Raw genomic sequence first — 13397 nt, 5'->3', positions numbered from 1 at the left:
CATCTCCCTTGTAGGGAGGACGGAATAGCCTGCTCCTCTGTTGCTTGTGCAGAACTCGTTGGCTGGCCTGCAGCTGTGTGACGGGGGAGGGCGGGAGGCTTGTCACATTCTGAGTCCAGGAAGCCCTGTTGAGGTCCACTGTGGCGAGTCCCATTTGTTCGGCAGAGTCGGGATGGCATCTTCCTGTCTGTCTCCACCGACTCAGAGCTCCTTCCTTCCGAGCCCAGGACGGGAGGGGAGGGGACTGTCCTCGTAGAGGGCCACTGTGGAGATGAGCATAGGTGGGCCTGAAGGAGTGGCCTCTGTGGACACGCTGGGCCGGTTCTTCCCACGCGGCCATGCCGATGCTGGTCCCGGTCATCAGCGTCTGTCGGGCTTCTCTGGATCATGGAGAACTTCACCGCAACTCCATGTCTTAGTTCCTATTTCATCAGAACAAACCGAGGAAGCTGAGAAAGAGGAGCTCAGGGTCCAGCTGAAGCGGCACCATCCCTCCAGTCCCCTTGCTGGCAGTAAGACCTGCAAGCGGCCGAAGATCAAGGTGTCCCTCATCTCCCAAGGGGATGCAGCTGGAGGGCCTTGCCCCACTTCCTCAGGGGGCGCTCCAGAAGGTGAGTGTCTCTCGGCCTGCTTAAATAACAACCGACGGGACCGTCCCAGAGACACAGCATCGCCCCCTTGGCGGCTACTTGCTGGGCGGCGGCTCCTCTCCCTCGGCGCAGCAGGCGCCCAGAGAAAGGCAGCAAGGGTTGCACGTGGGGGAGAGTGGGCAGGGAACTAGGATCAGGGAGGCAGGACAAGGATCAGAGGGGGCTGGGGGTCATTCACAGCATCGTACTCTTTGTTTCTTTTTGCTTTCAATTAAAGATGATAAAATATTCCAGGAAGTTTAGAAAACAGAAGGAAAAGATAACCCCCAACTCTTCCCCACCCTAATGTAGAGTTATCTTTAGTTTTTCGTCTTTCAGTCTTTTCTATAATATTTTGCATTTAGCCTGGACTCTGGGACCCTGAAAGGTCAGCACCAATCCGGACTGACCGGCGGCCTCGGGGTTTTCTGTTTTGCAGCCGCAGGAGGGAAGCCCCTCACCATGACGTTGGGACAGGCATCCACAGGGGCCACAGAACTCACCGGGCTTCTCGCCACAGCCAAGTGAGTCTGTCTGCTGGGCTGTCTGTCCCCTTCTTTGCCCTCACCCCTTCTCCGGATCCAGTGAGTGCTTTGGAAGATAGTGGATTCTGGAGTGAGTCTGTCCTGTGAATGTGACTTCTTTCTGAGTCGGGTGTTTTTCCTTTGGGTCAACTCAGAGTTGACTTTTACTTAAAGTTTACAAAGTGTCCTGTAGCTCTTGCTTCAAGACCTGAAGTCTTTCCTTTAGGCCTGACTTAGAAGGACTGGAGGCTGAATTCAGAAGGTGAGACAAGACACCGACATTCTAGCCTTGCGTCCATCGCTGAAAGCCTTGCTGGGCCCCCACTGGACCCTCCTGGTACTGCCAGGGACCTTTAGGTGACAGAGCTCCTCTTTGTCTCCAGGTCAAGTGCTTCTGAAGGGTGTGTCTCGGCCAGCCAGACATCCTCAGTGGTCTCCAGCAGCGCCTCGCCCAGTGCCTTGCACACGCTCCAGAGCCGCCTGGTGGCCCCTTCTCCTGGCGGCTCCCTCCCAGGTACCTGCTAACTCAGCCCCCGCCGCACCCCAACCCCACCTCCCAGCCAAGTCTCTCTGTCTGCTGCTGGAGGGTGGCCCTGGGAAAGCACTGTGGAGCTAGGGCTCAGGGGTGCTCCTCTGGGTCTCAGGCTTATTGTAGACTTGGCATGGAGTGGAATTAACTTTTAGGTGGGGGAGTTCAGGGCCTTAACATCTGTAGTAAGTAAATGTCCTAGTCCGCAGGTGATGTCTCTTGTGCTGTAAGGAAGGGGTCCCTAAGCCACAGGCTTGGCGGTCCTGGTCAGTGACCTGTAGGAGCTGGGCCCCACGGCAGGAGGTGAGCTGTCGGCTAGCAAGCCAAGCTTCATCTGCCACTTCCCATTGCTTACATTACTGCCTGAACCATCCCCGCTGCCCCTGCTCCAGTTGTCTTCCACGAAAAGCCCCTGGTGCCAAAAAGGTGGGGACTGCTGCTATAAGGAGAAATAGCAGGTAGGTTTCCAGCTGAGTTGGTGTTTTTAAGCATATCTGGTTTAAAGCTGGAAATGGTTCTGTACAGGGCATCAGCAGAATGAGACATGTTTCTGCCAGGCTGGTCCCCTCACCCTGCATTGAAAGGCTAGTTGCTTGAGCCCAGCAGGGTGCCCCGTTCTTCCAGAGGACCTTCCTTTTTGCTCTCAGGCCACTGGACTGTGTGTAAAGTGAAGTCTAAGTCAGGTATTGGGGATTCTTTTGGCTTGTAAGTGGGTCCATGTTCTCCTTGGTGTTACTGAACCCATCCAAAATGCAGGCCAGGTGGTCTGGATCTGGCTGGGATGTGCAGAGTGAATCCAAGACAGCGAGTCAGGAACAGTGGGCGTCCGGCGCGCGTGCGTGTGTTCTGGCATCTCTCTGTGGGCACGGGAAATGTCCAGGAGAGAGTGTCAGTGTCTCAGTTGGTCACTGAGGATGGCGGGCACAGCTGCTCGTGAGAAGGTGCCGCAGCCCGTGCTGACGTCTCTCGTGTCCTCCCTTAGGGGCCGCGTCAGCCAGCAGCCTTCTCCAGGGCCTCAGCTTCAGCCTGCAGGACATCAGCAGCAAGGCCTCTGGCCTCCCGGCCAGCCCTTCCCCCGGGCCAGCCCCGCAGGTGCACGTCTGCCTCCCCTGGGCGGGACAGGGCGGGACAGGGCGGGAAGGGAGGCGGCCTCCTCGGCTTAGGTGGCTCTGGCAGGGACACGGGGTCAGGGACAGGTAGCCTCTGACTCCACAGCGGGGCACTACCAGAGGCTAGTGACAGGTTTCTAGGTCTCTTTGTATCTTTGCTTTCTTGGTTGTGAAATGAGGATAATGATAGTCCCTCCTTCGCAGAGCTAATGTGGGGATTAAATAAGAGAATATGTGGAAATGCCTGGCAGAGTACCTTGCGTGGGGCAGGAGAGGTATCCCCAGGAGAGGTATCAAGCATGCGGGCCCGCCACACTCGACCGTCGCAGCTTCTGACTGGCCAGGCTTGTGTCCCGCAGGCCACCAGCGTGAAGCTGCCCGCCCCCGTACAGAGCCTGGGCGCCGTCTCCACGGGCGCTGGCAGCATTGTCCGCGCCGTCCCTGTGGCCACCGCCCTCTCCTCCTTGGGTGCCGCTCCTGGCGGGAAGCCCACAGCCATCCACCAGCTGCTGACCAACGGGGGCCTCGCTAAGTTAGCAAGCAGCCTCCCTGGCCTGGCTCAGATCTCTAACCAAGCATCAGGTGAGTCTCGCATGAGAACTGTGGGAATCTTCCCCCAAGACCGTCCCACCTCGCACGGGCAAGGTATGATGTTGAACCCAGCACCGCAGGGTCCTGGCCTTGACCTTGGGGATTCAGCTCTGTGGTTCCAACCACAGGGAATGTGAGAGTATACAGGCTGCTCCTGTTGCTTTTGGACTGACTGACGGGGCCTAGATGACCCAGCTGGGGAGGAGACCATGACAGGAGGCCGGGTCGGGGGGTGTCTCATGGGTGGTCAGGGGACGCTCTAGGAAAGGGAAGTGGAGGCTAGGACAAAAAAAGCCTACCATTCTGTGTCTCTCAGGCTTGAAGGTCCCCACCACCATCACTCTGACCCTGCGTGGCCAGCCCAGCCGGATCACCACGCTGAGCCCCATGGGCACAGGAGCAGCCCCATCAGAGGAGCCTGCCTCCCAGGCACTGCCCTCCAGCTCACAGGTGAGTCTGTCTGGGGAGACCGAGGACATGGGCCCAGCGTTGGGAGGCGGGGCCCAGCTGGCTGGCTGGCTGGGGGAGCTGGGCTGGTCAGCAGGCCCGCTGCACCTCCACTCTCAGAGTTTGTGGCTTTGTTACTGTGGTTGGGTTTTGGGTTTTGTTTTTTAGAAGTATAGTTGATGTACAGTGTGTTTGTTTCAGGCGTACAGCACACTCAGTTATACCCTTTTTCAGATCCTTTTCCCCTTTAGGTTATTATAAAACTGCTGAGCACAGTTCCCTGTGCTGTACAGCAGGTCCTTGCTGGTCGGAGTTTGTAGCTTTGAGGCTGAGGGAGTCGTGGGCCTCTTTGCGGCTTCTTCTCTGTAGCTCCCCTGGATTGTGTGAGGATTAAACATGAGCTGTGTTCAGCGCCTGGTCAGTGCTCGTCTTCTTCCCCTCTCCGCCCTTTTCTGCTCTGTTCTTGGCTTCACTGTTCAGAGGTTACATGGGAGCAAAGTGGTAATATTCTTTATTTGACTCTCCAGCCTTGGGCCATCCCAGATCTTTGTGTTCATTGTTGTCTTTTCAGGGCTCAGTTAGGTTTTTATAGCTCTTACACAGGAAGACACCATCAGTTTCTCTTAGCTGATTTGATTTCCACTGTGACCTTTTCAAGTAAAATGTTTCTAACTTTTAATGGTGATCTGAGGGCCACCCAAAGATCAGAGGTTAACAACAACAGAAAGTCCTGACTCCAGCAGCGCTCCTTGAGTGTCCGGTTTTCAGCCGAGGCCTCCTGTGTGGAGCCCTGGGGTGCAGCTTCCATGGCTGAGGCTTAGCCTGTCCCCTGACTGCTGCCAGGCCAGCCCCGCCCTGGGACTGGGCACTGGTGCCCTCCCACCTGAGCCTCCCCAGGGGGAAGTACTGCTCAGAGGTGGTTACCCTGGCTTTGTGCAGAGAGGTGCAGGTGATTTATTTTATTCTCTGTTCTTTTTAATTACAAAAGTGATTGCACTTTCTTTAAATAATCCAGAAGTTATAGAAATCATATAATTTATAAAGTGAAAATTTCCCATGATACCACTCCCAGGAATGATAGCCCCTGTTGGTAGCTTGATATGCATTTTGCTAGATTATTCTTTCTACAAAATTCATTATTTTACTCTTTTGACAGAAATTAGACCACAGAATATGGCTATTTTCTAACTAACCTTTGTTTGTGAAACACGTGGTGTCTTTCCCTGTCCTTTCCATGGAGACTTCTCTATTTCTTGTTAGTGGCTGTCTCGTGCTTCACTGGGCTGATGTACTAAAGTGCATTTCACCAGTTCCTGTTAGAGAGCTATGTTTTGTTTTTCAGTAGCGTAAATATTGGTATGGTGACTACCCCTTGTTCACAATTTTTGTGTACCTCTGGGAGATTTCTGTAGGCTGGAGACAGTAAGCTGGGGCCTGTACATCTAACACGTGGCTGCTGTTGTTGTTTAGTCGATAAATAGTGTCCGATCCTTTTATGACCCCATGGACTGTAGCCTGCCAGACTCCTCTGCATGGGACTTCCCAGAACATCTGGCTAGCTGCTGACTAATTGTCCTTCAGAAGGGTTTGTCCATTTACAGTTCAAGCCACAGAGATGAGAATACCTCTTTTCCTCCACCTTGTTGATTATGAAAATCAGTATTTTTAATTTTACTAATTTGATAGGTGAAAAATGAAATTGTTTTAATGTGCATTTTCCTGATTACTTATAAGGTTGTGTCTTTAATGAATTACTTGTCATATTCTGTATCTACTCAATTCATAGCAGCTTTATATATGGAGATGTTTATCCTTTATACAAATATGCAAATATATTATACAAATTGTATATGCTTTATTCCAGTCAGTTACTTATATATATATTTTTTTTTTTTTCTGTTGAAGTATTAAGTTGCTTGTCTTTTAATTTTTGTTTCTGGGTCTTTTATCAAACAGACATTAAAAATTGTTTATGTAGTTAAATCTTCAAATTCTTCCCTTTATGACTCTAAAGTTTTGTGTCTTAAGAAAGCTCTTCCCATTGTAAGGATATAATCTTTTTATGTTTTTAAAATTTTCATGCCTAAAACTGTGGTAAAATTTGCTTACAGACAGTTTACCATTTTACCCTTTTTAAACTGATGGTCACCACCATGTGCCTCCAGAGCTTGCCCATCATCCCTTGCTGAAACTCCGTGTGTGTTCTCTTACGTTGCTTGTGTTCCGTGCTTACCTTCAGTTATTCAGTACATTTGGAATTTATTTTTCACTCTAAGTGAGGTAAGGATCTAACTTACTGGGTCCATTCATCTTCCGTTCATTTGAAGAGAGCTGCTCTCACATTCTAGATTACTTACTGTACACGCGGGCCCTGTTAGTACCCTTGCCTGTTTCTGTACTACTTGATTATTGCTTGATAATGCATGTTCTTAAGTATCAATTGTGTTTCTAGTTCCCTAAGATCATCTTTATTCTTTTCTTTTCTTTTTATGAATAATGAGGTTTAAGATTTGTTCATTGCCGTTTTGGAATCAAATGAACTGAATGAGCACAACTATTTCTTTTAAGTCAGTTAAAATGGTTAATTACTTTCAAACATTTCCTAATACCAAGCTGTCTGAATCCCAGATTCAGAGTTTGTTCAGTATGTCCTATTCTGGTTTTGCTTTTGTTTTTTGCACACTCCTGAATTTTATTGTACGTGTATAAGAAACAAGAACTTCAGCGTAACCAAGTCTAGTCTTGCTTTACTTTTGTTTTACTCAGGGTTTTGATGTCTATGTCTATTAGTAAGATTGGCCTATAGTTTTCTTTCTCTCTGCTCTTGCTTTTTGATGTATGTCCTTTCCTTGTCCAGCTTTGGAATATGAGAAACATTTTCTTTCTCATATTCCAAAACATTTATATAGCACAAAAATTGCCAGTTTTTTGATGGTTGGATGGAAATGACCTGCAGGCCATCTGGGCCTGTTTTCAGGCAGTCTTAACCTTGGCTGATGACACGTTGATGCCCAACTAGAAAACAGATCCTCACGAGTTATGTTCCTTTTCTTTTAGATGGTCCTCTTCAGCTTGCTTTGGCTGGGGCAGGTGGGGGGATCTAGTTAGAGTTGAGAAGAGAGCAGAGGTCAGCGAGAATCCTTTTGCATGGCTAAACTGAAGGACTTCTACTTGATGGTATTTACTTGAGAGCTTAGTTTTTAGCTGAGTAAAATGGGTGTGTCAATTACTAGGAGGGTTCTAGTGGTGATTGTTTTCTTTTAGACAAAGGAGGTGTTTCTAGGTTAAGGCTTGCTGATTCAAAAGTGTTTAACAGTTATTTCAGTGTGCAGACTGCCAGACAGTATGACCTCAGGGAAAGCTCAGGCCTTCTGTCTTCAGTAAGCTGTGTGACCCTGGGCAGATTGCCTGGCCTCTCTGTGCATTTTCTCATCTGGTCTAGCGAGGAGGTTGGCAGAAGTCAGTGACTCAGTTGTGGTGGTGGGCTTAGTAGGGGCTGTCTCAGAAAACTCTTCTGGCTCTGGGAAGATGGATTTCTAAAAGCTGAGAAACAACCACCCATTTCTGATGTTTATATGACAATTGGAGATTTGAACACTGACTGGATTATTGTTTATTAAGAAATTGTTAATCTTTTTAAGGTGTGATAATAGTTTTAAGTTTGAAAAATAATCTTTTTTAAATTTGGAGGTTATAGACTACAGTATTTATGGAGAGAATGAATTAAAAAAAAGAAAAGGTTGTAAACACTGATAGACTTCTCTAAGGTCTGTGCCCTTATTTATCTTGGTTGTTCCTGGTGGAGATGAATACTTTCTGTGTGTTTCCTTATGAAACTGGACCATTATGTGGCCCTACAGCTGCGAGCTGCAGGAGAAAGGGGAGACAGTGTAGTGCCCTGCATCAGGTCCTGGGAATGGACTCCTTGACTGTGATCACGAGGTTTTCCTGTCTCTGGCCACGCAGTGCCCTCGTCAGGCTGGCAGGCAGCCTCCAGCTGTCTGCCCAGCGGGGTCATTGCTCCCAGCACTCCTGGTTGGGACAGAGCTCATGTGTGTACATTGCAGCCCGCCCTGGAGCAGCGCCAGCGCATGGGCGACGGAGCCTTTCAGGTTTTGATTGTCAGACCTTTCCTCATTCCTCCTCACCTGTGTCCTCTCTCCTCACCCCCCGTTTACTGCATCCTCGGAGACCTCTTAGGAGTTTTCCAAAGGCAGAACTAGAGAAATAGGGAGAATCTTTGTGGAAAAAAGCCAACTCTCTGTACTTCCTTCTTCCCAAGCTGCAGGGCTCAATGATTCATGGCATCTTCCACAGCACTTAAAAAATGAACATGACCTAGAGCAGTGATACTGCAGAGCAGTCATGGAAAACTTCTCTTCAACTCTGTCACCCTTAACAAGTCACCCGTTTCCTTTTTCCTGCATTTTTTCCCTTTTTTTTTTTACATAATAATAGGAGCCAGTGATTGTGGTTGACACACAGGCGCCCTATGCAGGTCAGCCCATGTAGCCTGACAGCAGCCCTGGGGAGCAGGTGCCCTCGTGTCTGGCTCACAGAGGGGGAAGGAGGCCGGGGGCTGGGGGCCGTGGCCCCGAGGCGCGGGCGGGGCTCTGGCTGCGTCTGCGGCTGCCGGAACCCCCGTCCTTGTGCCTGTGCCGTCCCCCACCGAGCTTACTGCTTTGGAATAAGTTCCCAGGGGCGGGGTAACCGGCTTAGTAAGAGGGTCGGTTGTGCTAACCTGGCAAGCTGCTGACCTTGTTCACTGCCTCTCCCGCCACAGCGCCTGCCTCCAGCCCCCTGAGGACCCTGTGCCACATGTCTTCCTTTGCCAGGCTGGTGACGGCTGCTGCACGGTGAGGCCTGGGCGGCGTGCGGTCCTGCTGAGCTGTCCACTTGTCCAAAGACCTCTTTAACACAGTCATTCTTGCCTCTCTGTCAGCTGTCTTCAGGGCTGGACCTCCAGGTCTTGTGTAATCATGAGGCAAGGTGATACGGCACCAGCAACGGGACCCTGTGCCCCAGTCACTACAGGTCTGATTCCCAGAATCTCCAGGTCCTCAGCAGACCTGGTTGGGCACGAATCTGAGGCACTGCTTCCCCATCAGGAGCTGTAACTTGACCCAGGAAGCGGTGTCAGACTGCTCACTGCATTGTGATAAAGGAGCACCTCTTGGAAGTCTGTGCCTGCCTGCACCAAGTTGGGAGGAGGCATCTGTGTGGTCCGGGGCTGTAGGAGTTGAGGTCAAGAGCCCTGTGCTGAGGGCAAGGATCATCCCGGCCCCCCAGCTGGTGGCTCAGTGCCAGGGGGCTTGTTCTGTCCGTCATAGTCCACCGAACAGTCGTGGGAGAGGTCTTTCCAGGCAGCACTCACTGTGGGAGCCACGCTGGATACCAAGTGCCTGCTGAGGCCTGGGGACTCCACTCCAAACCCACGAGAGGGCGCAGAGACCCGGACTGTCCTCTTTGAGTCCCTTTGGCTGCTTACAGACCCGGGGACAGCAGCTGCTGGGAGGAGAGAGCCAGCTTTTCTTTTTTCCATCATGTTTGGGCAGTTCTTGTATTCAGAAAGGCTGAAGAGGACGAAGGAGACAGCAAACAGAGTGACCTGGAGGGCACGTCAGTGGTGAAGATGCTCGGGGCTTGAGGCTTTGCATCTGGCATTGTGGATGCGACTGGATACGAGAATTTGCCGGGCCAGAGGAAAGAAGCCCCAGCCCTGAAATTTCTGTGCTCAGTAGTAGAGCAGGGACAGCTGCTAAGTGAACATCTTGGCCGTTCGTCCCGTGGAACTCTGACATCAGGACGACAGATGCCATGCTTCGGTGTTTCTGTTGCAGCTCTGTGTGTGATTCTCGTCTTCTTGCTCAGAAGTGGGAGGATGATCGGCATTGACTCTCCTGTGCAGGGTGCTCAGTACCAACCTGAGTCCTGGAGGTGGAGGTCCCTGGAGAAGTGATTACTGAGGATGGAGCCCTGAGCCCTTCCTTACCTCCTCACGACACTTGTGTGCAAAAGTATTTTTAGATTTGGTTTAGAATCCAGAGCTGGCTTCTTTCCCTGTTGTACTCTAGAAAGTTTCTAACCCAGGTGTAAGGCATCCCACGTATGACTCTTCAGTATCTGTAGGCAGGGAGGAGCCACAGCATACCATGGCTGGACCTGTGGTGAGGGTCCTGACCTGGGGGCGGTGTGCATCCAAAGCAAGCCACCTGTGTTCAGTCCAGGAGCCTCAGTCCAGTCTGAGTGGCAGCCGGGAGGGAGCCTGTGGTATAGAGGAATCTCAGACAAGGCAGACGGGGGTGGGGGGTGGGCGTCCAGGCAGGGCCCGGGGCAGTGCACACCCCAGGCGTGGAGTGGGCAGGTTATACACTGTAACCCCCCGACCTCCTGCCAAGCTGGTCTCCCAAGTGAGTCACACAGAATTAGCCTGCATCCTTGCATTAGTGGGCAGGTTACTGCTTTCTGAAATTCAGGCAGCATTCGGTAAGTTGGAGGAAGATATGAAATGTGAAAAAGACGTCCAGGGTCAGGGGTTTGGTGACTTGACAGGTAAGATCGTAACACACCAAGAGGAACTGAGGACAGTGAGACCTGTGTGAAGCTTTTAGCAGTCACTGCCGGCAGATTCCTGAACAACCCATTCGTGACTTAGGAGTGCATTCTAGACAGCACTGGGGGGGCTTCTCTGAAAGATGCTGACCCCGCTGTGGGCTGGGCCAAAGGAGAAGCTGAAAAAACATCCCGCGTTTGTCTCAATCCTAGTAAGCTTCCCACGAATGATTTTCTGAGGCTTGGCTTATACACCGGGAAGGATGCCAAAGCTGGAGAAGGGGAGTAGTGAGAACCTTGGTTCTGCTGCACTGTGGAGGGACGGGCTAAAGGGGGAAGTAGTTGAAGTCCCTAGAATCATGCTCCCCGATTCCATACTTCTGTAGCCACATTTCTCGAAGTGGAGAAGGAGCTTTCCTCTGCCAATCACGTAGCAGACCTAGAGTCCCTGACCTCGGAAGGTGACGCTACTGGCCAAAAGTGTAGAAGGATCCACAGGGCTTTAGCTGAGTTCTTGGTGACAGGTACGTGCTGACGCCCTGTGAAAGCAGCCTTTGTGTGAAGATGAGGTCACTGATGGAGGAAGACCTGTCCTCGGCTCCAGCGCCGGGACAGTCCTGGGCTGGACGGGGTATCGAGCTGAGCTGCTGGGGCAGTTCTGTTCTCCATTAGCCAGAACACTTAAATAAAAACAGATTTTGGATTGCTTCAACATGTCTTCAGTCAACTTCTTCCTTTTATTCTGGTAACCACCCAGTGGAATGGCACAGAAAACAAAAGCTACAGTATTATGGTAATTCCGCTGACCATCTTCCTGATGCCTGCAATACCCACGAGGTGGGTGCTGTAATTCCCTTTACAGATGAGGAGACTGAGGCACAGAGAAGCCACACAGCAGGACTGAGCCCAGACAGTCTAATACCAGTGTCTGTTCTTCTCTGCACTGTGCTGGGATTCTGAAATGGGAGACCGGAAGTGGAAATTAGCGCAGGAGGTGAGGAGATGGTGGCTTGGCCTTCATGCGACTCCTTTCAGTTTAGACCCTGGGCCCACCAGGCCTAGAGTGACTGCTGCTGCCCTGGTGGGCTCTCAGCTGGGGCTCAGTCAGCAGGTGAGGCCCCTCAGCCTTGGCCCTGAGAGGTGGGAACCCCTGTGCACATCCTGTCCCGCTGCTGCCCAGTAAGTAATGACTTAACGCTGAATGAACGGATTCCAACCTCCGCGTTGTCTGTGATCCTGTGTCTAAGAGGACCTTCCTGAAAGTAAAGTGAAAGTGTTAGTTGCTCAATCATGTCCAACTCTTTGCAACCCCGTGGACTTTGCAACTTCTTTGTCCATGGGATTCTCCAGGTAAGAATACTGGAGTGGGTTGCCGTTTCCTCCTCCAGGGGATCTTCCCAACCCAGGGATCCAACCTGGGTCACCTGCATTGCAGGCAGATTCTTTACTGTCTGAGCCACCAGGGAAGCCCTTAAATTCCAGGTGCCCACCTTCAACCTTGGAGCCCCTGTGGGTGGAAACTGTGGTTCTGGTGCACTGCTGAAAGGCCTTCACATGCGAGCTCTTCTCGTTTCCTTCCTTACTAGAGACTTCATCTCACTTCAACTCCAGTCTCACCGACTTGGGTGCGTCACATGAAGGGAGAGGTGAAGATTAGGTTGTTAAATGATAGCTCTCTCAAACTTTAGCAGTATAAGGACAGGGCCATAGCAGATAAGGATACAGAAGAAATTCTGTTGCCTTTTTCTCTCCCTTTCCAAAGCATATGTTTTAGTCAGGGTTGATGGCTGCAAGAAGCAGGAAACTCTTCACTACCCAAACTAGTTCTAAAAGGCGATACTCTCTCACAAGGTGTCTTCACTGACGGGAGCCCGCCAGTCTCCACTGCCCGCCTGATGATGCCCGCTGAGCTGGCACGGCCAGGGGCCGGTTTTGACTCTGTCGTCATGGGTTTTCCACCCCTTTGTGAGTGGCCAGTCTCTGTCTCTCATCCAAATTCTGAGCACAGTGAGTCTGGTTGGCTCAATCCCACGTACAGGTTGGTTCTTCTTACACCCTTTCTCACCCCAGTTTAGTAACATCCAGAGGATGAAGTCATATGGCCCATGTTTTGCCTTTCTAAGGGATTAAAAAACAAAACTACCTGAGCTATTTCGATGTGTGTGTGTTTAACTTACATTGAGAGCATAGGGAAGTCCCATGTTCATTTTCCTCCAATTTCAGTTTCCTCCAATACTTAAAGTTCCCATAACTAATAGTTCAGTCTAAGTCAGTAAAGATTGACAAATTTGACTAAATAGAAGTTTAAAGCTGTGGTTTAAAAAAACACCTTTTTTAAAAGTGTGAAATAAATTGTGTATGTGTATGTGAAAGAAAACAGAAAAGAATGGAAATATACACATCTACCTGTTGGCACATGTCCTGCAGAGGATAAAAGGATCAGGGAGAAAGAGATCTATATATGAACCCCAACAAATTTTAAACAACATAATGAAGCATCACAATACACCTAGGAGAAAGGCTAAAACAAAAAACAGAGACAGAATAAGGATGCAGGGAAAATGTATCTCTTCTACATTACTGGTGGGAGCATCAAATGGGTTTGCTCTAAGTTTTTGCTATGACTACATATTACTTGCAATATCCAGGTGGCTCAGTAATAAAGAACCTGCCTGCCAATGCAGGAGATGTAGGTTCTGTCCGTGGGTCGGGAAGATCCCCTGGAGTAGGAAATGGCAACCCACTCCAGTATTCTTGCCTGGGAAATCCCATGGACAGAGGAGCCTGGTGGGTTACAGTCCGTGAGGTCGCAAAGAACCAGACATGACTGAGCAGCTACACGACAACAAAAATGAATGTTCTATGGATTGAATGTACCATAGTTTTTGTTAACTGCTCACTTGTTGAGTGGCATCTTGATTGTTTCCAGTTTGGGACTATTGCAGATAGAGCTGCTGTGAGCATTTCTGAGTGGATTTTTGTATAAACTTTCGTTTTCATTGTCTCTGGACTAAAT

General features: G+C 50.3%; 1 protein-coding gene across 8 annotated transcripts in view; it reads left to right on the top strand.

The window, feature by feature from the left end:
* KANSL3 (KAT8 regulatory NSL complex subunit 3) overlaps positions 1-12528 on the top strand; it is a 43120-nt gene extending 30592 nt beyond the window's left edge. For 3 of the 8 annotated variants that reach the window (XM_055539346.1, XM_055539352.1, XM_055539347.1), the window contains 7 exons: positions 420-611; positions 1069-1153; positions 1537-1667; positions 2665-2774; positions 3151-3373; positions 3699-3832; positions 4064-6080. In XM_055539346.1, coding sequence (XP_055395321.1) covers positions 420-611; positions 1069-1153; positions 1537-1667; positions 2665-2774; positions 3151-3373; positions 3699-3832; positions 4064-4090 — 902 coding nt within the window. In that variant the 3' untranslated portion in view covers positions 4091-6080. Of the gene's footprint in view, positions 1-419; positions 612-1068; positions 1154-1536; positions 1668-2664; positions 2775-3150; positions 3374-3698; positions 3833-4063; positions 6081-8612 lie in introns of those variants that run through there. The other 5 variants (XM_055539348.1, XM_055539353.1, XR_008700123.1 and 2 more) reach the window with 4 other exon arrangements.
* The last annotated feature ends 869 nt before the right edge of the window (positions 12529-13397 follow it).

This window comes from Bubalus kerabau, chromosome 11 (assembly GCF_029407905.1).
Source record: "Bubalus kerabau isolate K-KA32 ecotype Philippines breed swamp buffalo chromosome 11, PCC_UOA_SB_1v2, whole genome shotgun sequence".
NCBI classification, from domain to species: Eukaryota; Metazoa; Chordata; class Mammalia; order Artiodactyla; family Bovidae; genus Bubalus; species Bubalus kerabau.
Note: the sequence above shows the minus strand (reverse complement) of the source record. Positions and strands in the feature narration are given on the sequence as shown.